Source organism: Penicillium hordei, assembly GCF_028827395.1.
Source record: "Penicillium hordei strain IBT 12815 chromosome Unknown utg000002l_segment0_segment0, whole genome shotgun sequence".
NCBI classification, from domain to species: domain Eukaryota; kingdom Fungi; phylum Ascomycota; class Eurotiomycetes; order Eurotiales; family Aspergillaceae; genus Penicillium; species Penicillium hordei.
Window position 1 is genome coordinate 3,860,699 of NW_026623143.1, and position 26,710 is coordinate 3,887,408.

At 48.2% G+C, this 26,710-nt stretch overlaps 11 protein-coding genes across 11 annotated transcripts; 5 read left to right on the plus strand and 6 right to left on the minus strand.

Moving 5' to 3' along the window:
- Positions 1 to 545: 545 nt before the first annotated feature.
- Positions 546 to 2,406, minus strand: N7537_004787 (transcription factor domain-containing protein; the record flags this gene model as incomplete). The annotated part of the gene is made up of 3 exons (XM_056895844.1): positions 546 to 707; positions 770 to 2,326; positions 2,398 to 2,406. 3 exons carry the CDS (start codon positions 2,404 to 2,406, stop codon positions 546 to 548), a joined length of 1,728 nt encoding a protein of 575 aa, XP_056755592.1.
- A 396-nt stretch (positions 2,407 to 2,802) lies between these two features.
- N7537_004788 (glycoside hydrolase family 1 protein) lies at positions 2,803 to 4,443 on the minus strand (the record flags this gene model as incomplete). Its single annotated transcript, XM_056895845.1, has 4 exons — positions 2,803 to 2,945; positions 2,997 to 3,493; positions 3,556 to 3,842; positions 3,916 to 4,443. 4 exons carry the CDS (start codon positions 4,441 to 4,443, stop codon positions 2,803 to 2,805), a joined length of 1,455 nt encoding a protein of 484 aa, XP_056755593.1.
- A 427-nt stretch (positions 4,444 to 4,870) lies between these two features.
- Positions 4,871 to 6,468, plus strand: N7537_004789 (putative MFS hexose transporter; the record flags this gene model as incomplete). Its single annotated transcript, XM_056895846.1, has 2 exons — positions 4,871 to 5,023; positions 5,077 to 6,468. 2 exons carry the CDS (start codon positions 4,871 to 4,873, stop codon positions 6,466 to 6,468), a joined length of 1,545 nt encoding a protein of 514 aa, XP_056755594.1.
- Positions 6,469 to 6,725: 257 nt separating this feature from the next.
- Positions 6,726 to 13,587, minus strand: N7537_004790 (type I polyketide synthase; the record flags this gene model as incomplete). Its single annotated transcript, XM_056895847.1, has 8 exons — positions 6,726 to 6,776; positions 6,855 to 9,200; positions 9,266 to 10,885; positions 10,948 to 11,032; positions 11,085 to 11,203; positions 11,260 to 11,862; positions 11,919 to 12,272; positions 12,325 to 13,587. 8 exons carry the CDS (start codon positions 13,585 to 13,587, stop codon positions 6,726 to 6,728), a joined length of 6,441 nt encoding a protein of 2,146 aa, XP_056755595.1.
- An 824-nt stretch (positions 13,588 to 14,411) lies between these two features.
- On the minus strand, positions 14,412 to 16,138 carry N7537_004791 (cytochrome P450; the record flags this gene model as incomplete). Its single annotated transcript, XM_056895848.1, has 5 exons — positions 14,412 to 14,821; positions 14,880 to 15,473; positions 15,525 to 15,684; positions 15,734 to 15,865; positions 15,920 to 16,138. 5 exons carry the CDS (start codon positions 16,136 to 16,138, stop codon positions 14,412 to 14,414), a joined length of 1,515 nt encoding a protein of 504 aa, XP_056755596.1.
- A 370-nt stretch (positions 16,139 to 16,508) lies between these two features.
- On the plus strand, positions 16,509 to 17,952 carry N7537_004792 (uncharacterized protein; the record flags this gene model as incomplete). Its single annotated transcript, XM_056895849.1, has 3 exons — positions 16,509 to 16,705; positions 16,758 to 17,495; positions 17,550 to 17,952. The coding sequence occupies 3 exons, from the start codon at positions 16,509 to 16,511 to the stop codon at positions 17,950 to 17,952; spliced, it is 1,338 nt and encodes a 445-aa protein (XP_056755597.1).
- A 1,909-nt stretch (positions 17,953 to 19,861) lies between these two features.
- N7537_004793 (uncharacterized protein) lies at positions 19,862 to 21,573 on the minus strand (the record flags this gene model as incomplete). Its single annotated transcript, XM_056895850.1, has 4 exons — positions 19,862 to 20,105; positions 20,164 to 21,003; positions 21,057 to 21,298; positions 21,358 to 21,573. The coding sequence occupies 4 exons, from the start codon at positions 21,571 to 21,573 to the stop codon at positions 19,862 to 19,864; spliced, it is 1,542 nt and encodes a 513-aa protein (XP_056755598.1).
- A 168-nt stretch (positions 21,574 to 21,741) lies between these two features.
- On the plus strand, positions 21,742 to 22,021 carry N7537_004794 (uncharacterized protein; the record flags this gene model as incomplete). The annotated part of the gene is given in 2 exon segments (XM_056895851.1): positions 21,742 to 21,824; positions 21,835 to 22,021. The coding sequence occupies 2 exon segments, from the start codon at positions 21,742 to 21,744 to the stop codon at positions 22,019 to 22,021; spliced, it is 270 nt and encodes an 89-aa protein (XP_056755599.1).
- Positions 22,022 to 22,106: 85 nt separating this feature from the next.
- Positions 22,107 to 22,543, plus strand: N7537_004795 (DUF427 domain-containing protein; the record flags this gene model as incomplete). Its single annotated transcript, XM_056895852.1, has 3 exons — positions 22,107 to 22,187; positions 22,246 to 22,432; positions 22,509 to 22,543. 3 exons carry the CDS (start codon positions 22,107 to 22,109, stop codon positions 22,541 to 22,543), a joined length of 303 nt encoding a protein of 100 aa, XP_056755600.1.
- Positions 22,544 to 23,391: 848 nt separating this feature from the next.
- N7537_004796 (p24 family protein) lies at positions 23,392 to 24,399 on the minus strand (the record flags this gene model as incomplete). The annotated part of the gene is made up of 3 exons (XM_056895853.1): positions 23,392 to 23,664; positions 23,747 to 24,126; positions 24,195 to 24,399. Coding segments are annotated over 3 exons (735 nt in total), but the record flags the coding sequence as incomplete, so codon positions are not given.
- A 252-nt stretch (positions 24,400 to 24,651) lies between these two features.
- N7537_004797 (SANT/Myb-like DNA-binding domain-containing protein) lies at positions 24,652 to 26,472 on the plus strand (the record flags this gene model as incomplete). Its single annotated transcript, XM_056895854.1, has 3 exons — positions 24,652 to 24,745; positions 24,804 to 24,921; positions 24,984 to 26,472. 3 exons carry the CDS (start codon positions 24,652 to 24,654, stop codon positions 26,470 to 26,472), a joined length of 1,701 nt encoding a protein of 566 aa, XP_056755602.1.
- Positions 26,473 to 26,710: the final 238 nt, after the last annotated feature.

Sequence of the window (26,710 nt, forward strand, 5' to 3'; positions counted from 1 at the left end):
TTTCTCAAAGTATATAATTGTAACGAGCTGGGTTGGCTAGATACTAAGAAACAGACATATCAACTCATATAAATACTTTCTGTCTCTGGTTTGAAGCGGGAATTACACATTTACTCGAACTCCCACGTCCACGAATTATATCACATCAGGAGTCTGGGGTCCCCGCATTCCGAAAAAGCTTTCCCCTGAAAAACACCGGTAAAATAATCCGATAATGGGCTGAAGGTACACGCCACCCATGCTAGACGATAGACCTTTACTCGTTTGTTCAGCTCGTGACTATGCGAATCTGTTTCCACTATAGGGTCCCGAGATTCTTGTTGGGGTCAATTAGCCGAAGGAATCGGGGAATCGGGGAATCGGGGAAATTATAGATTGCGTGAGGAATTTAAGAATGTTCCCCAGACGTTGATCATTTACTTGATTCAGGCACCAGCTAGTTCCCTATTGAGACACATTTCTAGACAGATTTTCTATTTTGTACTTATACTATCTAATTTTAATCACTTAATACACCCCCGTTTGACTCATAGCATGAATTTTATTCATAACAATCGGCGCAATGTGTCTGATGCTTTCGAGTCTAAGCGGGTCAGTATATCAAGGAGCACCGACAGATCATTACGCGCTCGAGCCGACAGAGGTGATGCTTCATGTTGATCGATAATCTCGAGCAGACAAGCTCCTATGAGTCTGATCTTTTCTACCTAGATGGCCATCAGAATTCGCTCATTTGACACCGGGACAGCAGAAGAAAGGGGCCGCTTACACATGGCTCGCCGTTAATCTGTAATGCCCAAAAAGGGGCATCACGAATGACCCGCAGAAGATCGCGCGCAATGTCAGTTTTCCGTAGTAATAGCATTTCATTTGGCGCAGGAGGATAGTAATTAAACTCTTCAAATTTCTGTGTGATTACCATCTTCAGACAGTGTAGCGAGACGTAGACGTTGGCTGCTTGAATGGTATGTAGTTTCGTGAGCCTAGACAGGCGTTGGTTGTCTTTATTGGCGTTTGACATGAGCTGGTCATATTGCAAGAAGGAAGGCAAGTCATCGAGAGACGTTGCAAAAAGCACATAAAGATGGTCAAGCCTCTGACTTTCTTCTGCTGTGGGAGGTTGACGAGGAAGTAAATCTTTATTTTTGTGGCTATCCAACAATCGCATCTCTAAAAGCAAATCGGATGCACTTTGCCAGAGCCGAATGTTTGCATTAAATCCTGCAATGAAACTATTTCGAGTACTCTCGGCATCTGGAACAGCACTACCCGGTGTCAGGATTGTCTCATCTTCGATGCCTGTGGGGTAGCCGATGGTGATGCCAGACTTGAATGAATATTTGTGAATGGTAATCGGACGGTTATTCAGAATAGCTGCGGATTTATCGCCAATATAGGCAATCCAGAATGCCCGTCGGCGAAATTCTACTTCGAGAGAGGTGAGTCCCTGTAGTGAATCCTCTTCATGCATCTGCATCACTTGGGCCAATCGGGTAGCTTCCCCAAAGATGTGCCACGACAGTCGGGGCTTGCCAGCCGCATGCATGCAGTTGGAATGGAAATATCGAATAGCAACCGAGTTGGCATTTGGGTATTCAAGATCAGCTTCCAGATATGTAGCCAGGCAATTTCTGGAGGCTTGTAGAAAGATGTCTGCCATCCCCTCTCCCTCGGGAAAGATGTCTTTCGGAAGGAGAAAGGCCGCTTCTGCGCAAACGGCAGTGATCAAAGTGAAAGAAAGATCCGGCCACAGCTCTGGATATTTGAGACTATTCACTCCATATATGAGGCCGTCGGCTCTCGAATTCCTTCCTTGAGTCACGAAGAACCCCAACGCATCTCGGAGACTGGGTTCGTGAACAAGTGGAGTCAACGGATAGAGATATTCAAAGAATAGCTCGAAACAATGATTGATAGTACGCTCTAGATGTGCTGATGAATTGTGCACGGAAAGCACCTGTTCCAGAGCATGCCATCGCTGTAACGCTGAGGTGACTCTCGCTGAGGCGACATCGGAAATAGATGATTGGACTGTATGCACTGTTTCAGGGGATAGAGCGGGATCAAGTATCGAGAGATCGGTGTCCCATGCGTCTAGCGGAACCGCAACTGGTACAGTCGGACTGGGATTTTGAGTTATTGAGTCGTGTTCCGGTACTTGTAAGGCCGGTGCCAGGGGACTATGTGGAACATTCGAATAAGCTACATCATGCGACCTTTGTCGCCTCGACTTGGGCCCACGTCTGGCGATTGGCAAGTTAAATGTGCATTGTGTCCGAGCCAGACGGCAGTTGGTGCATATTGACGATTCACCCGAGCAGTCACACTATGGTAATTTAGTTTAGACCGGGTAAGATTAAATTTTCGCCTCGTACCTTTGCTTTTCTCCGACGGCACCGATCGCATGCTCTAGCCGATGAGCGTGAACGAGGTACAGGGCTGGCCATCACATCTTCTGTTTCGGGAAAACTCGTCGGAGGTTAGGGCAGTTGGGAAGTTGGGAATGGAGGATGAGCCTCGGTCAAATACTCCGCGCATTTCCCCATTTCTCCGAAAGCCCCAGATTTTTCTTTTCTTGGACTGGGGTATTTTCGAAACTTGATTGATTAATTCAATGAATTTATATTTATTAACACAGGTTTGAATGTCTTAGGTTTTGGAAGGTACAGCTACCAGCTACAATACGGAACTCTCAAGAAGATTTCGAGGGCAATTGCGTAATATCCAACAGAATAATATTCATCTAGTCTCATCCAGTTGTTTACAGTGTGCTATAGGCTCATCAGAAGCTGTCTCATTGCTCTACTGAGACCCGGAAGCATTCACACCCATGCGTTCATCGAACATGCCTTTCAGCAGCAAAGCAGATTGCTTCGGTGTTCTTTCCAGGGTATTGTAATCCGTGAAGGTAACGCCGAAGCGAACCCCGTATCCATCGGACCATTCTGGAAGAGGGGTTAGATCAAATATCTTGAATTAAGAATCAAGACACATACCTAAGTTATCCATCAATGACCACGCGAAATATCCTTTGATATTAGAGCCATCCTCAGCGCGTGCTCTTCCGACCGCATCGAGATGGTCATTGAAGTATTGGATTCGGTAGGTATCATTGACGGCCTCTTCGCATGTCATCCTATCCTCACCAGGACATGGGCACCCGTTCTCTGTGATATAGATAGGCTTGCCATATGTACGATATACTCGCGTCAAGTGCTTCCGAAAAAGCTCTGGGGTTGACCGGAGCCAATGCACACCACTTTTCTCTCCGACTGATACACCTTGCTTGTTTTCTTGTAGTTCATCCATGTTCCCCATGAAGTCGGTCTCGAGCGCAGGCTCGTCCCGATGCCGGGCAAATTGGGAGGTGTAGTAGTTCATTCCGTAGAAGTCCATGTCGGCCTCTCTGAGAAGAGCAAAGTCCGACTCTGTGAAGCTAGGCAGTCTCTTGCCGAGTTGTGCTCTCATGCATTCGGGGTAGTCATGTGCTAGACTGTTGAAGGTGTCAGTGATACTCTTTTTTTTGGTGCTGTGTAAAATTTAACGAAAGCATACCAAACAGGGTTCGCAAACCATCCAATGTGGAACTGCATCCGGCGCTCAGCAGCTTGCTGGTCGCGCTCGTCCTGACTGTCCCAAGGTTCGTAGTAGTCGCCATTTAAGGAGATTCCAATCTTTCCTTGTTGAGAGGCGCGGAACTTCCGGTTATACAATGCGACGGCGCGAGCGTGGCTCATGATCAAGGCTTTTCCGACAACCCACGGCTCTGTAGTAGTGTCGCCCTCTGTGGACTGCGGATTGATACTGCTTCGTCCGGGCGCATTTCCACCAGTAGCGTATCCCTAAACAATGTGTCAGCTGTTTCCTGAAATGGAGAAAAACAAAGGAAAGAACAAGGGACTCAGAGGAACATACAAAGATGGAAACAATCCACGGCTCATTCAGTGTGATCCAATTCTTGACTCGGTCTCCAAAACTCTCATAACAAATTCGTGCGTACCGCTCAAAGTCAAGCTGTGATTCCTCCACATTTAACCAACCTCCGTATCTATCATGAATGGCTTGAGGAAGATCCCAATGGTAGAGAGTGACCCATGGCGTGATTCCCCTAGCAAGCAGTGAATCGATGAGTTTGTCATAAAACGCAATGCCCGATTCGTTCACTGGGTCATTTCTCCCTCCTAGTGGAATAATCCGTGACCAGGAAATTGAGAATCGGTATGCTTTTGCACCGTACTTGGAGAGAAGGTCGAAATCCTCCTCAAATCGATGGTAGTGGTCACAAGCGATGTCTCCATTGGCTCCTTTGGTCCTTGTAGGCCCAAGATGACAGAAAGTATCCCAGATTGATTCTCCGCGCCCACCTTCCTTCACAGCTCCCTCAATCTGATATGAAGCTGTTGCAAATCCCCATTCAAAATCGGGAGGCAATGATACTGACATATTGGCAATGTCCAACACAGAACCACAGAACCAGTGTGAAGTACTTTGAAAGAGAAGAAGGTGACAGACCTCTGCGGCGGAATTCAAAGCTATATTCTTTTACAGCTGTTACAGCCGGAGAATTGTGGCGTTGAAGTGGAGGGGGTATCCCATCGAAGGATAAACGGCAAAATTGACATTTCGCCGATTCCCCGAAATCTCCAGACTTGTCGCATTTTTCCCCACGGGGAAATTCCCCACAGAAATGCACATTCGATTTCTCTCACATGAACACCTTTAGGGCTGCCGGAGTGTATAGAGTTCGCTGTCTCCACACGGCTGTCTCTTCTATAAGAAGTGCAAGGAAGCCTTCGGGCTAAGACCCATCTTTCGATCATTGACAAGCCTACTCCATTTGTCTCTGACTTTCAAGTTAAAGTCTGCAACAATGGCTCCTGCTGCCGCCCATGCCGCTGAGGGAATTGTCTCGTCCATTGACGTGGTCTCCATGCCACCTTTCTGGCGACGGAAGAATGGCATTCTGCTATACTTTCTGCTCACTTCGTCCCTACTAGCAAGTGCGGCTCTTGGAATTGATGGAGTGAGTTTCGATGTTTCAAGACCGAAGTGGCTGTTACTAACAATCTATCACAGTCCATGACAAACGGCATGCAAGTCTTGGAATCTTGGCAAGATCGATTTGGACATCCAGAAGGCTCCACATTGGGATTCTTTGGCGCCGCTAATGCCATTGGCGGTGTCATCCCGTTTATTTTTCTCAGCTGGATCAGTGATAAGTATGGTCGTCGTCTACCCACTGCCTTAGGATCTGCCATTATCATTATTGGTGTGATTGTCGAGTTCTTTGCCACTTCCTTGAACATGTACATTGGCGGCAAGATCGTTCTAGGCATCGGATCTTCGCTCATTCAAATGGGCGCACCTGTTTTGATCACAGAGTTGTCACACCCCAAGGAACGTGTACAAGTCACCACTTTCTACAACACCTCCATCGTTCTTGGCTATGTAATTGGAGCCTGGGCAACATATGGCTGTTACAGGATAACCAGTCAGTGGTCATGGCGGCTCCCTACATTGATCCAAATTGTCCCCTCGGCCTACCAATTCTGTCTCATTTGGTTCTGCCCCGAGTCTCCCCGTTGGTTAATTGCAAAGGGTCGTACCCAAGAAGCCCGCCAGATCCTCATCAAGTTCCACGGTGAATGTGACCCCAGCTCGGATCTCGTCGCCATGGAGTGCGCCGAAATCCAGCAAGCGATCGACAAGGAAGCAGAAAATAACATGACCTGGAAAGATTTCTTCTCCTCTCGTGCCAATCTCAAGCGCCTGTTCCTCTGCTTTGCTACAGCCGTTTTTAGTCAAAGTTCGGGAAACCTGCTCGTCTCGAATTATTTGACCCAGATTCTGAAAGATACGGGCCTAAAGACTCAGTCAGAAATCACGCTTATGAACGGAATGGTCACTCTCTGGCAGTATATTGTCGCGATCTTCGTTGCACTAGTTATCGATAAATTCCGCCGTCGGTTCTTCTTCCTCACCGGTTCCGGTGGTGTTGTTGTCACTTTCGTCGTGTGGACAATTGCTGCCCAGCAGTACCTTGAGCAGAACTCCTTGATAGCCGGTCGTGTCGTTATTGCCTGTATCTTCTTCTTCCAGGCGTTCTATACTTTCGCGTGGACCAATCTGATTGTCACTTATTCGCTGGAAGTTGTGACGCTTCAGATGCGCGCTAAAACATGGGCATTTGTCCTCCTCACTATTCAGGTGGCATCCATCTTTGGAAGCTACGTCAACCCCATTGGCCTGAAGAGCCTTGGCTGGAAGTTCTATATCTACTACTGTGTCTGGGTGCTCATTGTCTTCCTCGTGGTCTACTTCTTCTTCGTTGAGACGGCCGGTCCTACGCTTGAAGAACTGGCTTATCTGTTTGAGGGCGAAGATACAAAACGTGGAATGGTTGACAAGGTCGCGGTGCAAAAGGAACAAGTACAATATGAAGAGCATGTGGAGACCAAGACAGCGTGAGATATTGCGATTCCTATGGGCGAACCATGACGATTATGAACATAATTCTTCAGATAAAATTTAATACAAATCAGCAATGTTCATCGACAATTCGAAGACCGTTGTGAATAAATATTAGAGAGTGATGATGTTGATGGTAATATGTTATTCAGAAATGATCAAATATATAGAAAAAGTAAAGCCAACTGCCCCCAACACTTACATCCGCTTTAGTTTACCAAAAATTCGCAACCGATGCAACGGACCACCGGGTTTTGCTATTTAGCAGAAGCTAGAATGAACTTCAACTGGTTGGAGAGTGCTCCGATCTGCAAAACCGCAAGTAAGCATTGGAGAGAGAGTAAGGGGGGTAAGGGGGTTCTAAGAAATACCGGGAAAAGACTTACATTGGAGGGATGCATCATGCTGAAGTGGTTCCCAGGGACAGAGAAGGAAGAAATATTATTGATTGATAGAAGCGATTCCCATCCTCGGGGGCCGATGTCAGTGCGCTTGTTTAAAATCCAGCTCGCAGTGGCATCGGTAGCCAGTGAAGGGTTTGCCTTCAGTTTTGGGTCATCTATTCCATCACACACACCTTCTTGGGCCCATATAATGGATGTACGAGGGGATAAACCAATCGATATCGGGGAGCGAGTTGGATCGTAGGCACCAAGGTTCTTGACAGTTGCGTCAAAGTGATCAAGGACAAGTTGGCGTTTTAAACCCGGAAGTAAGGAGCCATCGCTCTGTGTTTGGCCTAAGACGCCGATGGAGTTGAGAAAGTCGATAAGAGAGGTAGACATGGGGGCTAGCACTGTGGGACATGGCGCATCGATAAGAACTAGGTCGTGCACTTTCTCGCCGGCGCCGATGAGTTGTTTAGACGCTTCATACGCAAGAACACCACCAACAGACCAGCCGCCAAGATAGTAGGGACCCGAAGGACTGTGCCTTCTGATTTTAGACAGAAATATTCTGACGACATCTTCGATACCATTGGTATAGCGACCCGAATCATGGAGGAAGGGGCATACGAGACCGTAAATGTCAAAGTCCTCATGAAGCTGTTCTAGTCCTGCATAGGACGCCGGGGACCCTGAGCCATCGGGGAACAGAAAAAGGGTTTTGCTGCTTGCTGGTTTAGACCGCCTCTGAAGAAGAATGGATTTTGCTTCAAGATCTTTCTCATCAGTGGAGCGTAAAATGTCTTCGGGCTGCAAATTGTCGTTGCTGCTAAGCAGAGCTCGTGAAACTTCGTTCATTGTTGTGTGTTGGAGGAAAAAGTCCATAGGGAGCTCAAGGCCGTCTTCTCGGATCTTTCCTAGGACAGTCAAGCTCATCAAAGAATCGATTCCCAAAGAGCCAAGGTCTGCTGTTGCTTCTAGCTCATCCTCAGCGAGACCGGTCTCCTCCAGAATGATGTGTTTCACGAGACGTAAGGTATCATCTGCAGAGCTATCTGGTGTGATGACCTCAACAAACGAAGACCCTGAACTTGGAGACGAACTGTAGTGACCAACCTGATCCTTTGGGGGACCATCTCCCACTGGATCATTTATGACAGTATGTGGTACCTCATTCAGAACATCCAAAAGTTGAGATATGGTAGAAAGTTCAAGAAATCTGCTGTGGGTAATATCAACGTTCATCTCCTCGCGAAGCCGACCAACCAGTGTTAAAGACATAAGGGAGTCAACCCCAAGCTCGCTCAAATTATCATTGGGAGACATTTCGGATGCCGCTAGACCAAGCTCTCCGGCGATTAAGTCAAGCAGGGAGCTAGCTGGCTGTTCAGGTTGTCGTTGAACCTCCCGGGTTGGGTTGCTTCCGACTTGCGTGATGGGAGCTTGAACCTTCGGAATGACTGGCTGCGAGTTGTTCTTGTTCGGGGTGACAGTTTTGGTGGTCTCTTTGGCGGCATTCACCCGAATCGGAGGGAGAAGCATATCAAGAATGCTTCGTGGGACGCGTTGGAATCGAAGATCTTCGATCACACCGACAATTTCTCCCTCGTGCAAAATCCAGACGTCGCCCCCAAACATTGTTTTGTCTACCGGTAACATTCGAACGTAGGTCTGATATTGACCACCAGGGACCAGTTTCTTGGCAAATCGCATACTCTCCCAACCATGAGATATGTAAACAGCTTCCTGATAGTTGATGTTCTCATTGCCATTCATAACGAACCCTGACAGGTGAGCCAAGGAATCAATCCAGTAAGGACTGCATTGGAACGAGGCATCATCACCTCGTTCATCCAGGCTGACCGTGGCGGAAGCTTCATAAAGATCGCCCGCCAGGAGAACCTGACTCATCCTTTGGTATTCAGGCGCATAGTCCACTAGGCTGCTAAAAAGTCGATAAGCGAGGCGGCTGGTAACTTTATTGATTTCTCCCAGATTCGCCTTGTTTTCCAGTTCGTTGATGTGTCCTTGGACCAAATGAAGGCTATGTGACCAACGTCGAAGCCACTTTTCTGGCGAGCCATACTCGACAACACAAATGGCATGCTTGGTTGCTACCGTTTGGCCGCCTGTAATAGAGGTGTATTCAAGAGAAACCTGTTGAGACGTTTTGTCGACGTGTGCAACGACCCGCAAGATGCGATTCTCATCTTGTCTAGGCGACTTGATAATCAATGGCTGTGTTACCTCCATACCGGTGACGTTAACACCACCCAATTTAATGCCGGATTGAGCTTGCTGCTGGATATGATGAGTGATCGTCTGAGCAATATCTGCGTAGATGGACTACAGGTCTATATTAGCGATTGCCATTGTCTTTGGGGTCTTGTTCAAAGCGAGAATTGACTGACCGATGGACAAAGAGCAGAACCATTGACACGATGTCCACTAATGGCGGCGTGGAGCTGGGGATCACAGAGATCCGTCTCGAAGATCACGGTTGGATCAGAACCATTGTAGTTCTCTTCCACGACCCGATGAACAGAGCTTGTCAGTTTCGATGGCTTTTCAACTGCGTGGTTAGAAGGTTCAATGGTGGGCAAAGCATCTCCCTTGCGAAGCGTCCAGTCATTTCGGTATTCCAACCAGTATCTCTTGTTGTCAAAAGCATAGGAAGGCAGGGAGAGAAGATGATGTGTGTCGTCGAAATCGCGGTGATATTCGGACCAGTTTATCGAGAAACCCTGGTCATGCAAGGAAGCTAGACCGCCCACGATCACTTTCCATGGATTTTCCTTCCGCTTCAATGTTGGAATCTTGAGATGTGTGTCGCCCAATATGCCTCGAATCATGCCCAAACAAATTGGATGGGGGCCGATCTCAATAAACACGGAGGCTTCGTTGACTAGGCCCTGATCTAGGGATGACTCCAAAGCACTGCCAAATTGGACCGAGTGTCGGCAGTGTTGGCGAATATAATTTGCATCAATCCGGTCGTCCGTAGCGAGCGGACGGCCAAGATACGAGCTCAATATAGGAATTTGCGGTGCGCCGAAATTAATCACCTTGGCAATCTCTTCCAGGTGATCAAGAATGGGATCAACCTGCGCCGTATGGAACGCAAAAGGAACTTGCAGCTTAGTACAACGGATATTTGCGCCAGATAAATGCACCTCCAACTTATCTATCACCTCTCTTCTACCGGCAAAGACTGTTTCGCGGGGACTGTTTGAGCAAGCAATTTCGACTTCCTCGGAGAAAGCGGACAACAGGGTTTCAATAACTGCAGATGTTCCCGATACGGCAAGCATGGAATGGGTATACGGCTGGCAGTGGGTCTCTAGGAGACGCGCCCGGTGACCAACGAGGAAAATGGCATCGCTGATGGAAAGAACACCAGCCACTTGCAGAGCCGCATACTCGCCGAGGCTGTGACCGATGATTGCGGTGGGTTTCACTCCCCATGAGCGCCACAAACGAGCGAGAGCAATTTGAATGGACACTAATCCAACCTGGGTCTGGGTGGCCGATAGCTGATTGATATCAGGGACCGCCCCATCAACCAGTGGGATGAAAGATGGATATCCTTGCTGCCTTGCAATTCCGTCAAATAGCGAGATATCCGCGCGAAATTGAGTCGATGTTGTGTACAGCTCCTGGGCTAGGGCGGCATAGGTTGCACCCTGGCCAGTGAAGGAAAAGACCACTGAGGGATTGTGGTTAGACAGAAGTGAGTTATATGGCGTTAGTCCCTGTTTGTTTTGCAGAGCGACTCGAATCCGTTCAATCGTGGGCTCAGCGACCGTTAATCGAAAAGCGTAATGGTTTCGGCGAGCAGTTGTCGTATAGCTTAAGTCTCCTGGTGAAATCTCTGGCTCAATGATAGTGTATGCAATCAGTCTTTCCAAGTTGCGTTTCAACGATGCCGCTGTGTGTCCAGAGACCGTGACTGCATGCGAGGGACGAGGGTCTTTTTTTTCGGAGTTATCAGGCTTAGGGGGCTCTTGGATCAACAGCGCAGTATTGCCGCCCTATTAATCATGTGGTCAGCACATCTGGTTCTTTCCTCTGATGTCGAAGTACTCAAACTTACAGCGGCGCTGAAATTATTGACCAGTACCGTTCGCTTCGGGCCTCTGGGTGCCGGCAGGGGGGTTTTGGCCATCGCAATTCGGACACTATTAGAAAATATCAGAGACACTCATGTGAACATGCCATCGCAAGTCTTACTTTCTCGCTTCAAGATCTGGGAATCCCTTGTTGATTTCATTTTTGATCCCAACATGCGGGGGAATAACCCCTTTCTTGAACATCAGGATGGTCTTTATCAAGGATGCGACTCCAGATGACTGTCCTTGAATTAGCATTCTTCGAACTAGAAATGGAAAACTGGTGAAGTGCTTACAGCTTCTCCATGGCCAATGTTTGCCTTGATAGCTCCCACATACAATGGATTGTTTGCAGGTCGGACAGGGTGAGCAGGAGCAAAAACATCCGTCACTGATTTCATCTCCGTTCCATCCCCGGCTTGCGTCCCGGTCCCATGCATCTCAACATAGCCAACATCAAAAGGATCGACACCTGACTGCTGCAGGATCTCACGATACAGTTTAGACTGTGTTCCAGCATGCGGGTGCGTAATGCTTATTGCCTGTGCCGAATGATTCGTCGAAGCACCAAGAATCACCGCGAGAACATTGTCATTATCGAGCTCGGCATCACGAAGCCTTTTGATAACAACTGTTCCTACACCATCAGCGCGGCAATAGCCATCAGCATCATTGTCAAATGTCTTGCATGATCCGGTTTTCGAGAGAAACTGGCCTCGACTCAATCCCGCGAAGAGATCGGGGGATGTGAGCACACTCAATCCACCAGCGACTGCTGTATCACAATCACCGCTCCAGAGAGATGTACATCCAAGTTGAATCGCGGCCAAGCTAGAGGAACAGGCAGTATCGACGTTGAAGCTTGGGCCCTCGAATTTGAAATAGTAGTTGATTCGTCCCTGGATAAGTGAGCCATTTCGTAGGGGTAGCAAGGAATAAGTATCGCGTCACTTACAGGTCCAAATGCGCGGATTCCACCAGTGATGAAATAAGTTCCAATATCCTGTGATGAGTTCACATCGCGGTAGTCATCGCTTGTCTGGCCATAGAAGGTTCCAATGCGATTAAGAGCCGTTGATCGTGTTCTGTTGGGAACATATCCGGACATCTCCAATGCCTCATAAGCTGTCACAAGAGCGAGCCGCTGCATGGGATCTGTCTGAAGGGCTTCCTTTGGGGACATGTTGAAAAATCGAGGGTCAAAGTCGCCAGGTCGGTCGATGAAGCAACCGTATGGGGTCCAACTGGTGTTCTTTGCCTTACCATTGGGATCTACATGCTTCTCGACGTCAAAGCGATCTCTGGGAATCTAATTTGACTCGTAAACATTTTGTTAATGTAAAACAGAGAGATTTGCTTACCACTCGATGCATGTCAAGGCCAGCCTCCAAAACACTCCATAACTCTTCGGCACTTTCTGCACCGGGAAATCGACCCGACACACCAACAATAGCCAGGGGAGCATTATGATATGCGCCTGATGCCTGGAACTGATCCTTCCGGGAATCAAGAGTGATCAAATCCCGAGTAACAACGGTTACTTCCGTTCTCGATCTCAGTGCCGATGCAAGGCCTTCACCGGCTGTAGTTGGTCCTACCACATGGAGCGTGACAGAGGTGGTGCCATTTGCTTGGATTTGGGTGACAAACTGGTCAACCACCAGATCGAAGCGCAATGGTGCTTGTAACGTGTGATGTACGACGCTCTTAAATAAACCAAGAGAGTTCGGACTATCCACCGACTTTCCTGTCAGTGGACAAAGGAGAGTCTTCCTCTTTGGGAAGCTAGCCAAAAACTCCGAGTCAACACCCGCGCGGTTGAGAAAGCTGGGAAAGTCCAACACTCCGTGTATGTGTGACGCATGGTATGCTCCGTAGATTGGCAGTTCTCTAACCCTTTTTCTAGGATCGGAATCCGTCAAGGTTTCCGTGAACCGACGCAAAGCAGGTGGTGATCCACTGACGGTGACGCCATTGAGGCCAACCGCACTAATAAAACATCGGTGGCGGAGCGATAACTGACCACCGGCATCGTAAAGCTGAAGAGCCGAAAGCACTTCATCCTCACTCATTTTTGAGATGGCCGTTGACCAGCTTTCCAATGTTGTGCCCTGCTCGTGCAGCATGCTGCTTGCAGTTGCTACCTGCAAACCCATCTGAAACGCGATGGAAACTGTGGGCACAGCCAGAGCTTTGAGATCATCAAGAGATGCGCAGCAGGCATATGCTGCTGCGACCAAGGATCCGGTGCAGAGACCCACGACCGATATTTCATCGTGATTTTCGGGTTGACGAGCCCTTGTTTCGTAATATCGAAACAATTGCAAGAATTGAACAACCGCCAGAAGAGTGCTGGCGACGGCGGGATGACAAGCTCCATTACTTTCGTTATATATAGTGGCGAGGTTATGGACAGTGTCAAAGCGTGGTAGGTGTTCTCGATGAAACGGACGAAGTCGATCACTCAAAGAGCTCAACGTAGTGCTGACATCCCGGACAAAATCACTCTGAGCAACACTCTGAGGGGCATCTAGCAGCAATCTCTTCGCCAGCAAAGAAACATTGCCCACCTGGTCTCCGAGGAGAACCAAGTGACGTTCTTGTGTCTCAGTTTGCCGCAGCATGGTATGTGCAGAATGGGATGAGGGTATTGACGATGGTAAAACGAAACTCCTAATTAATACTAGGTCATGCTTAGGGCTTTATATTTAAATGAAAGCAAGCCATGCATACAGCTGTCGTCGTTATCTCTTGGCTTCGAGTTCCATATCGAGTCCACATCGTATTCCCCATATTGGACGACCTCACGCCATACACTCTCTCTATTGCAATCTCTCTGTTATTCACAATTAGGTTAAACCTATAATAACTGCCAAGTAAATGCCATAATTTTAACCAGCCTGAATCACCACATCCACATGGCGTGCGATCTTAGATCTTGTGTAATTGCTAGATGGGTCTCTAGAGGAACTGGGTTCCTTCCTCAGAGAGGGGTCGCAAATTGGCTCCTTGATGGTATCGGAGGATAGGATGAAGTAAAACACGAGGTTCAACGAAGGTTTGAAATCCTCCGAAAGTCTAATTTGGCGTCTTCAACGTTCATCCCCGGGGCCATTTCAACTGTTGTTCGGAGGTTCTCGGTTTCCTTGACAATACTTGAGCTTATTGCACGATAGTGAGTTAATTGTGCTTCTTATTTCGCCTTTGAGGTCTAACATGTTTACAGATGTATTACATCGTTCAGATAATAAGGTACGGATTGTTCTGAGCCAGTGGGTTCTAGTGGATGGAAACACTCAAAAATCTACTACAATGCCACGAGTTCGAGAAAAAATCTTCTTGTAATGTGTAGCAATTTGGAATAATAGCATTCTTCTATAAGTGAAAAATCCAGAACTCATCCGGGGCCAACGAACCAAGAAACATCAACAGCATTGAGTGACAAATCTTAACGGCTGCGGAAAAGAACGCGCGCAGTTTGGTTAGGCTTTCGAGAACGATCATACCAAGATCCCTCCGGTAGTTTAGTTGGATCCTCAAGTTGTATGTCATAGTTCTGCAAAACATGAGCCAACAGTAGCTTTATCTCGTGTGCTGCGAAGAAGCGCCCAGGGCATGCATCCTTGCCGTGGCCAAAGTTGATATGTGTCGGAGATGTAGACACAAACTGATGTCGATTTTCGTGGCCGGGCTGGTCTCGAAGCTTGGAAAATCGGAATGCATCGAATGTAGACGCATTGGGATAGATATTGTCATCCAAATACATCGCATACATCGGTGCTAGAACATAGGAGCCTTTGGGGACTGTGGTGCCGTCAGAGAAGGTGAAGTCTTGGATCACTGCGCGAGTCATTTGGGCTGGAGGATCAGACGTTAGTTATGTGTAAAAATCCATCCAAAAGAATTTGAAGCTCACAGCTGGCAAGAGGTGAAAGTCTCTGGCTTTCAGCCAAAAAGCTGTCGAGCTTCCACATTTGACTTAATGCTCGCCCAGACCATCCGTGCTCTCGGACTGCGCTATCAATCTCGGTTTGCAGCTCTTCATGAATTTCGGTGTGGAAGGCCAAATCAAACATGGCATTCAAATAAGTGACACTGGTTGTATGCACTGCCGCCACATTTAAGTGTAGTAGACGAAACATCAGCCGCTCCGGGTCTCTCTCGCCGGCATTGGGTGCCGCATCCATGACCCATTGAAGGGAATCAATGGGGGGCTTCTCGATCAATCCATCGCTTTCTTCCTGCAAACGAGCTTTAATGTAAGGGATGAGATGCTTCCGACCTACCCTTTGCCGTTCCTTGACGTCGGTCACAAACCGTGTGACCGTTGAACGAAGAAACTTAGGCCAGGCGCGAAGCTTGTCAGCGCCTCCAAACACATCTATTGTATACTTGATAGACATATCAAGGTACTCCTGGTCCCGACACAATGGTGCGCCGACGAGAAGTCTATTGGCAGTTCGACTTGCGATCCGATGAGCTGCTCTAGACATCACAACCGCCTTCCAATCTACACAAAGATGAGAAAGGGTCATATTTTGACATTATCTGGGAATCTCACCGGCTGGGCTTCCTATCTCCTCTCCAAACGACAATTTGATTTCATCGCGAAGGTCATCGATCTTGTTCTCCAGGTTAGGTGTGAGATGTGTCTTGACAATGTGGAAATGAAATTTCTGTGCCTCGACAATTGGAGACACTGTATATCTAGTTTGAAGCACCTGAAGCTTATGTGAGCTAGAATTCCATCATTTTAGGGGCACTTCTCACATCGTTTGCCGACTCTTTAGCACTCAAATGCGTTGACGGTGCGGTGCGGATTTCATCCACCAGCTTGGGCGGCACAACTACAATCCAGCGAACGGGCGTCCGAAGTTGAAAGAACTGGCCATGGCGAGAGAACTAAATTGATGGCTGATGAGTACAATCATGTTTGAGAGGAAGTTTCTAAGTTACCTTTTCGTAGCCAGCTCTTAAAGTTCCAGCACTGTCATGAAGATATTCTAACGAGTCCTTCCACTGACCTCGCCAGCCTGAATGCTTACTATAAATAGGAACGTCGGCCCGGCGAGGGATCAAGCGGATGCAAATGGTAAGAGCAACAGTCACCAAGAACAAAACCGCCCAATTACCCCCAAGTAATGTCCCAACCGTTTGATATCTCAGAATAGCCATGTTGATCTCAATTGAAGAAGAATTGAATGCAGATCGGGGATTGACTTGATGTATACTTTGTATAGCCTGTTTCTATCGTTTTGATAGTCGCCTTTGTCTCGAGCGTATCGAGACCCTGGGTTTCCCAATGGGGGAATGAATTGGGTGATCCCCCTAGCTAAAGTTTTAAGTTACACATCCAACCCTAAACACGATATGGATTATGATGATAACATTCGTACAACTATTTGCGACATCATGTTTTCTCTGTTATTTTACAAAATGCAATTGCGCGACCTTTCTGGATATATTTCATTCCTATTATCCAATCCCGCTTTATCAACTCGCTGACAGATCATAGCAGTTCAGCATTCAAAAAAAAAAAAAAAAAATGGCCGACTCCGTGCATGATAGACTGTCAATTAAAATATCCGATACCGGGGCAAACAGCACCCAGCCATCCGATACAGAAGGAGAGAAAGAAGCCAGTTCAACTCCGCCAGGCCCTTCGGTCCCTCCTCCGCCCAATGGCGGACTCAAAGCATGGCTGCAAGTGGCAGGAAGCTTCTTGCTTGTTCTGAATACCTGGTGAGAGGGACATCCTCGAGATCGTTGAATAAAAATTGAGCTAATGATTCAGGGGACTTGCGAACTCATTTGGCATCTTCCAAACCTACTATACAACAACACTCCTACCCGAATCTACCCCCTCCGCCATCTCATGGATTGGTTCCATTCAGGGCTTTTTGCTGCTTTTTGTTGGGGTTCTATGTGGCCGTGCATTCGATGCTGGGTACTTCTTCCCAGTGCTGTCGCTGGGTATCTTCCTTGAGGTATTTGGGATGATGATGACCTCCTTGAGCACTAAGTACTATCAAATTTTCCTCGCTCAAGGCATTTGCGTTGGTCTTGGATCTGGATGCCTGTTTACGCCCGCCATATCACTTGTAGGAACTTACTTTTCGACTAGACGCAGTCTTGCAACTGGAATTGCTGCCAGCGGGAGCAGCGTGGGCGGGATCTTTTATCCTATCGTTCTTCGCCGGCTAATTGTGCAAGTCGGATTCCCTTGGGCTGTTCGGGCCATGGCGTTTATCATGCTGGGTACTCTGGGAATCGGACTTGCCTTGCTCAAACCACGATTGCCACCTCGCCGATCAGGCCCTTTGGTAGACTTTGCAGCCTTCAAGGATCCCGCCTACGCGAGTTTTGTCGTCGGTTTGGCCCTGGGCTTCACCGCATTTTTCATCCCATTTTTCTACGCCGAAAGCTATGCCCTCAACATCGGCGTCGACTCGGAGCTCTCATTCTACATCCTGAGCATCATGAATGCTGGAGGCATGATCGGACGAATGGTGCCTAATGCCATCGCAGACAAGTATGCTTATATCTCTCACCCATCAGTGTAATCCGCAAAAACTGACTGTTTTAGAATTGGTAATTTGAACGCCATCGTACCCTGTGGCTACATATCTGGGATCATCGTGCTGGCCTGGGTCTCAGCAAAAAGCCAAGCGAATTTCATTACCACTTCTTTCCTGTATTCTTTCTTTTCGGGAGGATTGATGGCGCTGCCACCAGCTGTTCTTGTTGGTTTAACGCCAGACCTTAGCCAGATCGGCGTGCGAGTTGGCATGGCTCTTAGTGTTGGATCGTTAGGTGTGTTGATAGGGTCTCCCATTGCTGGTGCCATTCTATCCAGCCAGAGTCACCCACAAGAAGGGTTGAACTTTTCGGGAACTCTCATCTTCACAGGAGTTGTACTACTTGCGACCGGTGGGGTTATGAATGTCACTCGCTTCTTTAAGCATGGATTTCGGTGGGGCAAGGCCTGAGCTTCGGGCCGGCGGGGGCTACAGGAACGGACATGTATAGATCAGATCTTTTTGTGGGCAATTGAATTAGACATATAACGGCATATGAGATCAAGATATATTTCAAATGAGATTGGCTTGGTCGGATATTATATTGATAGCAGAATATATCGGGTATCTCTGATCACACTACACAAAATAGGGAAGTGCAGGGAAGTTGTCGTTAGTTCTGTAATGCTATCTCCAGTATTCTATGAATATATGTCTGTCATCACAACTCTAAAATCAGCTATCAGCGAGCTCCTCATCATATTATAAAGGTCTAACCCGTCCGTCTCATCAAGGCTGCATGCCCTTTGATCAAGCCTCTCCAATAACCGGGGAACCTTCCCAACATCAAGGAGAAAGATTTGTTTTTTTAATGACCTTTCATCCGCTTCGTCTAAATGGTACGAGCCCAATGTAAGTCGAATAGCCTGCGGAACACTCTCGTGCTTCTCTGCGTCTGGATGGGCCAGTAGGTTGAAATAATCTGGTTGACCACTCGATGGAGGTGATATAGTCGGTAAAGCAGCATTGGCGATGTGTAGAGAATATGGGGCTGATGCGGGATTCACTTCCCTTGCATTGACAGCCTTCGCACTGAGCCGCAAATGAAAGAGGATTTGGTAAAGCTTGAGGGACTTCCGCAGAAGTATTAGAATGAGGAGTCGGGTAGTGCTATCGTGGGGAATAGAGCATTTAATCGAGTTGCAAACGCCGAGCAAAGCATCTTTGTTACATCGGAGCGCCACGTCCAGGCCCAAGGATTGTAGATCAGTCCTCTGGGCTTTTTCCAAGGCTTGTAAAATTGACACAAAACAAGTGCAGGATTTCTTATCATCGCCAAAGTCGTTCCATTGTCCAACCGTAGGAGTTAATATTGGCGTTTCCATCGCGAACTCGGGAAATGAGAGAACTGCCTCTCCATAGAGAGCCTCATTTATTATAGGAGAGTCCATGGGGACCCATGGATCGAGTGTTGCCGTTTCAGAAAGGACGCCATCGCCAGTGAGACCCTTTAGTGACAGAGGCAAGTCGCTAGACTCATCTTTTTGTTCACCCTGACTTGTGATGGATATGTTGGAAGATTCTGGATTAAATGGTGCGCTTCTCACAGTTGGAACTCGACCGGGTCGACCGGGGGGACTGTGGAAACAGCGAGAAAACAAGCTAATGCATCTTTGGCATCCAGAGGGTGTTGGAATGCATTTTACTTTGGCTTGATAGCAGTTATCGCATGCCGCCCGCAATGAGGGCTTCGGAACGCTCATATTGAGGTAGAGCGATATCAGGAGAAATCCAGAGTAAGCTGAGTGAAAAGAGACTTTAGCTTTCTTTTTATTCCTGTTCTTGGTACGGAGTACCCTGTGCTATAAATAATGCAAGGTGCTTGACCACATTCAACATGACGAAGTAGGTGGCTTGTCTATCCACACAGCATGTCGTGCTTGAACAGGCATGGGTTTAGAATCAGGCGGCATATTGTTGATGCGATATATATTAATGTTCATTCGCTGCCTGAATTTTAACTTGAGGCTAATGCGATGGGCCAGGGACCAAAACTGTTGAGGTATGTGCCCCTTATCTTGAAACGAGGCCCAATCGACATACGAATAACGCCATAACCGCCCCAAATGCCATTGTGCAGCTTATACGAGGAAGACAAAGTCAAATCCAATTATGGTTTGGCATTTCGCTACAACTTCCTATGTACTTTGGCTTTCTTTGAGGCTTATTTCTGTTGACTTCTCCCTTTATCACATATCCTAAAATTCGAGTAAGGTATCACCGTCTATCCTATAAGAAATCTCAATCCTTCACCCATCTCTCGCAAATATGCCCTCCCATAATAGTCTCTGTGAAACTCCGGTTACGAAAATTTCTCCGCTTATTGTGTTCTCTTCCCGCGACTCTCGAAAGGCAATAGCACGCTGAGGATGATAAGAAGTGCGAACAACGCAGCGCAGACAAAGAGAGGCGTGGTTGTTTCGACGTTTGCGTAGCTTCCCACGATAACTCCGACAATGCCTCCAATGCGGTTGAATACCACACAGATGGCATATCCAGTGGCGCGGTGCGCTGACGGCAAAATCTCTGGAGTGTACGCGTACATAGTTCCATAATAAATGTTTCTGTAACCAGCTGGTTAGACATCATGAGGGAATGAAAGGAAAAGGGCTTATCACTCACGAAGCAGCAGATATGGCAGCAGACACACCAACATTTTGGGCTGGAGTCTTGATTTGCGTATACGCAAACTGCAAGACCATGGTCAAAAGAGCCCCCAAAGCCATGGTGCCTCGACGGCCAAACACTTTTGTCTCAACCAAAAACGCAGCAATGACAGGACCAACCAGGCCAACGACTTGGTTAATGGCATAGTTCCTCCAAACTAGATAGTTGGAGCTGCTACTTACCTTCGCTCCCTGGGATTTGAGGTAATATGGAAGGAACACATGGTATAAAGGGCTGACAACCCCAATCACGAACCAGTTGAGCATGATGACCAGGAACGACCAAGTTAGTTGCTTTGTTCGGAAGAGACCACCAAAGTGCGCTTTGACCCTAAACAAGGACCAGACTGACTTTTCTGTGTTCTTCACATCCCCTTCACTACACAACTCCTCCAAAGTGAGATCAAATTGTCGGTTATATTTTACTGACAACTTTGTCAGGAACTGAATAACCTCCTCATCACGATTTTGAGAGACAAGCCATCGGGGTGTTTGCACGATTCGAATTAGAAGGACACGCAATAAGCTCAGAATGAGCGTAACGCCACCAATGGTGAAATGCAAGTAACGCCATCCCATATTGTCGTGGTAGGTACACGTCCCCGGCGCCGCAGAAGAGGAACAGGTGTAGTTGCTCATAAATGCCCATGCAAGCAAGCCTGTAATGGTGTACCCTACTGCCCACCAGATCGACATGAAGGTCACTAGCCAGGACTTTTTCGTAGGTAGGAATTCCAGAAGAGTGACTGAGTCCAGAATATAATTCCCACCAACAGCTGCAGAGTAGAGGGAAACCCTATTAATTCTATTAGCAACCGACGATCCCGCATCAAGAAAAGCAGAACTAACATCGTTGCAAATGAAATGTATCCGGGCATCGCACCCGCGATGATTGTAAATATCGCCGCCAGCAACAAGGAGGAGTTGAAAGCAAGTCGGCGTCCAATAATATCGGCTGATAGACCCCAAATAGCTGCGCCTGCTAGAAGACCGATTTGGGATGCCAGAGCAATTCCCTTCAGGCTTTTGTTCGGGCTACCGTACTGCATGGTAACCGCGGGCATTGCGATACTCTGACAGATTACCAAAAGCTGGAAGAAAATCTTAGCGGCAGCCTCTATTGGGTGATGGCAAACAACAAGTCCCTTACCGAGTCAACCGTGTAGCCGAATCCATTCAGGAAGAAAAGCTTCCATTGGAATGGAGTCATGCCAATCTTATCGATGGCAGTGTTGATGAGTGCCATCTTTTTAGCCAAAACAGGGTCAAACACGGAACTATCGAACACATCCTCGGATTCAACGGCATAGTGTGCAGCTTCTTTGCTAACTGTCCCCGAAGGTCCAGTCGGTTCCATTCCCGGCATGGCGTTCGTTTGCTTTCACGGGTAATAGGTATCAAAGAGAGAAGTGTTTCAGAACATGGCCCAAGGCTCAAAATGAAGGCTATCCATGAAGCAATATAATAACTTTCCAGATACGCACATCTAGCGCAAAAGCACATTTTGGCATCATTAAGCTCTCCTAGTTGTAAAATGGCCAGCGAGAAGAAGGCGCCATCGATGCGCAATATGAGTACTAGATTTGTCCGTTTATGGCTTTTTAATCGCCAAGCGCCGTAAGAATAGGTCCCTGCAGATGGTTTCCACCATCGTATCCACCGTCGGAGCTTTGAACCGGAGGGTTCAAATGGCGCTAACGGGGGATTCGCTTTGGCCTGCTCTTGGCGTCAACACTGTCCTTCTCCAATGGCGCAATAACATCCATTCTTGTCGAGTTGTATTCGAAGAAAATTATAGGACAATACACATATAGTCTCCCTTACACTGAGGATTCCAGATTCCACCACGCGGTAATTCAAGAGAATCGGGTTCACATTCCTTTCTTTTCTCGAAACATCATGCCCCGCGCTCTCGCTAAAGTGGGGGACCGTATCATCGCGGAGACGGCAACTTGGAAGACAGTGGAGAATAACATCTATGTAAGCTTTGCAACATTCAGAGTTTGCATTTAAGATTGACTGACTTCATATTGTACAGTTTCCCCGCTCGGCAATCACTGATGATACCATTTTGCAAGACTCCGATCGTTCCACCTTTTGCTCTTGGAAAGGCTACGCCTCTTACTGGCATCTGAGGGTGGACGGGCAGACTCTTGAAAATGCAGCGTGGTATTACCGGGAACCCTACGATGCAGCGGCTGATATCAAGGATCATGTTGCTTTTTGTAAGTCATTCCTTGTCTGGTTTGCCTTTTGCGGCCATATCTGGTTATATCTCACACTCTATTTCGGATAAAACAGACGGTGACAGTGTCCAAATATCGCAAGAGCCATGATTAAGAGGCATATTAGGATACAGCAAGATCGATGGATGTGAATCCCAACGCCGAGCATGTCGCGCCATAAGGGTTTCATTCCGCAGGCCTCAGCAAGTCCTATATGACTGGAATCCTTTTGGTCCCACGTCCTGGTCCTATTTGTTCCTATGTGCCTTTTATAATCTGAGTCCTATATACGTATCAGACCTATAGGAGTCCCACCCTAGTATCACTGATCATCCCTGAGTGTAAACAGTACAGACGGATTTCTATATACAACTAGCGTATGCTGGGGAGAGCTGCTCAGATGTTTTATAAGAGAACCACCGGGGAACGAGGGACTGAAGGTCACATATAGAGATAAAGCACCACATTTCATATCAAAACTTGTGTTAATTTTGAGTGATACCCATAAGAGACCTTTTTTCCGTTATGGCCTTTAGCTCCATCGAAGATTTAACCGTAGTCCGGAGTGTCACTTTTGAAAGCATAAGAAAATTTTAAATTTGGGAATTTTGCAGCGGGAGGTAAAATAAGTGGCCACAAGCTTGGCCTAGATGAAGTTGCCCAAGTCGTCACTCGTCCGCGCACCAAGTCTACATATATATCGTGACTGGAACTAGGTAGTTCGTGTGGACAAATATCGTTTCTTAGAAGCATCTACGAAAGACAGTGGAATAGAAGAAAAGATATCATTACATCCATTATCAAGATCGACATCTGACCACGCTCCAAGCACTCCGCACCCTTTCTTTGCTGAAACACTGGCCGTGGGGCCTACTGAGCTCAAAAAGGGACATCGGGCAGTCGAAATGCCTCCGGCCAGAGTTTAAAGATCTGCCCTTCGCCAGAAAACCAGTATAAAAACGCATGTAAGAACCAATCATCCATATTCACGTAAACCGGCGTGCGTGACCACAGCAGAGGTGGAAGGAAGATGCAAGGCATAAGAAACGAGATATGCTGTAGGGAATAAGACAACATGGCATCTAAGTCAACTTCTGCTTGATGAAGAATGACCGCAGGTGCGAGAGTTGCCAGGCGCATGCGGCGGACAAAACGGCGAGCTGGATAAGAGTCCAGCGCACAACACGCGAGTTGGTGGTCTCAGACTGGTCACGGAATTCAGACTCACGTTCCTGGAAAGAAAGAGACCATTAGCATCCCCATTTTAATCATCCACAGACACTAGCTATAGATTGGATATGGGGTAATCCTTACCCGCTGGTACACCTGTTCACGACGGATATCGTGCAACCGGCTGTTCAGATCCTTGACCCGCTGCACGATATCCTTGATTTTGTCCTTATCCTCAGTCTCAATCTTGCTGGTCTCACCAATAGCAAGGTCGACGGTGAGCTTGACGGCGCCCAGAGAGTTGGACAACCAGCTGGAGGTGGCATCCGTTTCAGGTGTGAAGCAGATTCTGTGCTGGCCCGCATCCGCGGCGGAGAAATGGAAGCGACCAGAGTGGCTGTCCCGTTTGGACACGACGCGGTGGTCATTGTCGAAGGTCTCCTCGACGGTGATGTGCATCTTCAAGTTATGGTCGATCGTGTAGGTGCCGCTCTGGGCGTTGATGACTTCCGTCTCGAAACGGCCTATTTATGGTAACCATCATATGTTAGTTTAGGATTCCTTCGTGAAGGCTGTAGAGATTGCCGCATACCGGCCACCAGGGTATCCTTGGGCAGGTCCTCAAAGAAGCACTTTGTTTGTCGGCCCTCCATGTAGAAGTACAGGGCATTGGTTGGGAGGAGGAGAGAAAAGAAGGAGAGGAGAGTCAATGCTGATGCCAGCCATGACGAGGATGTCCCAGAGAAAACCATGATGGGGAAATGGGCAATTGGATAGTCGCACGGCCAAGTCCTCCGCTCCGTGAAGGTGTCAACATCAGGGACAGTGGGTGTTCACCGCCTGCCGTCTCTGGAATGCCTCCCTTTCCAGCGGGAAGCCTCTGTCGATGGGATCTTCAATTTCGACGTTCACTGGTCTTTATTTCATCAAACAAAAACCGCTTTCATCTTTCTCTGGTTGCGTACTAAATTTCAAATCGCTCAATACCGAAGAAATCCCCCCCTCGGTGTCGTATCCAGGCAGACCACCACTCCGATTGAACCACCAACATGGCCGCGGCCGATGTTCGCGACATGCTGGATTTGCCCGCAGAAGGGCAGCCCAGACCACACAAGAAGCAGAAGGTGGTCGAAAAGCGACCAGGTAGGTGTGATGCGCTCTATTGAGAGTGAGATAAATTACTGACAGTCCCCCGTTGCAGAGGGTATTACCCGTGAACTGTACGCGCTACTGGGCGAAAGGGCGCCGCCGATCGCCATTAATGAGAACAAGTACAAGGGCCGTCCAAAATGGATGAACAAGCTGCGCGTTCGACCATGGTATGTTGAGGATGCGGCTCTTTGGAGATCTCAAATGCATGCTGACGTTGGGTCATCTATAGGAGCATGGCCCCGTTCACGAACAACGCCCGTTCCGACGGCCTGGTTTTGAACCACTGGCAGAGAAAACACGAGTCGGCGCGACCACCGGTTCCCGCACCTGCACCCGCACCCGCAGGGTCTCAAACGGAAGTGGATAAGCCCAAGGAAGAAGAGAAAGAGGACGTATCGAAACTGCCGGAGCAGGAATATGCCTTCGCCAAATACAACGTTAAACCGCGTTTGCCCCGCCGATACACCGACGACGAGTACACTCGACATCTCACAAGTGATGACTGGTCGCGCGAGGAAACGGACTATCTGGTGGATCTCGTCACCGACTTCGACATTCGCTGGGTGCTCATCGCAGATCGTTATGACTACCAACCCCGAATGGACACAAAGCCGGATGCGAATGCCCTTGTGCCCGCAAAGCACCATCGAACAATGGAGCAATTAAAGGCCCGATACTACAAAATTGCGGCAACCATGCTCTCAATAGAGCACCCACCCTCAGAGATGTCTGAGGCTGAGTTCGAACTACACGAGAAGATGCTGAAGTTTGACCCCGATCGAGAGCGCGACCGCAAAGAACTAGCCGCCCTTCAGCTCAACCGCACAGCCGATGAGGTCCGCGAGGAGGCGATGCTACTCGAAGAATTGAAGCGCATTACAAGCAACGAGCAGAACTTCATCACCGAACGCCGGGAACTCTACTCTCGTCTCGAGGTTCCTATCAGCGTCGGCAACACCACAATGTACCAGTCCAGTGCGGGTCTGTCCCAGCTCCTGCAGACTCTACTCCAAGCCGACAAGAGCAAGAAACGCCGTTCCATCCTCGGCGACAGTGCCATCCCAAGTCCCGCTGGTCAGACTCCATCCACCGCTGGTGGCCTAGGCCGAGCCGAGACCCCCGTAACACAGGCTGCCAACAAGAAGGGTTCTATCACATCAAAGGAGCCCAATCAAATGGTACGCACGCTCACCTCAGCGGAGGAAGCAAGGTATGGCGTCCAACACCACGAGCGTGTCTCAGCCGGTGTGCAATTCCGCAGCGATCGTGCCCAGCGACTCACGCAGGCCAAGTCCAACGTGCAGACCCAAAAACTGGCCAATGCGCTATCCGAGCTCGAGATCCCCGTGCGCTTGTTCATGCCTACAGAACGCGTATGCAAGGATTTCGAGAAACTCATCCAGTCCGTCAATATGCTCCTCGACGCTCGCAAGGTGTCCGAAAAGGTTGAAAGTGAGATCCGTGTACTTGAAGCGGCGAAGATGGAGCGCGAGCGTAAATCACGAGAAGCTGCTGGTATCTCGGGGCCAAGTGCTGACCCCGAACATCCCCATGTGAAAAAGGAGACTGAAGACAGCGACACCGGCCTTTTGGGTCATTCTACTGGCCCACAGAACACACAGGGCAACGGTGTTCAACAAGGGGATGGTAATCACAAGCGGTCTGCTAGTGTGCTCAGTGGCGTAAGCGACAAGAGCAACAAGCGACAGCGGAGATAGATGATCTACTTCTCTACTGGCGATAATACTATACCCCTGTTGTGTGCACGTGAGAAGTGTAAGATGTATTAGGGATGCATTGCCCTTATTTCTGTACGATTAATGACACCCTGGGAAACATACTCATAATTGAACCAACTCCATCCCCTCGGGTAACAATAACAGCAGCATTGGCTCCAGAGTCCTCCATAACCGTATTTGTATACTCGTCCAACCAATATACCCATCCTCCTTACTC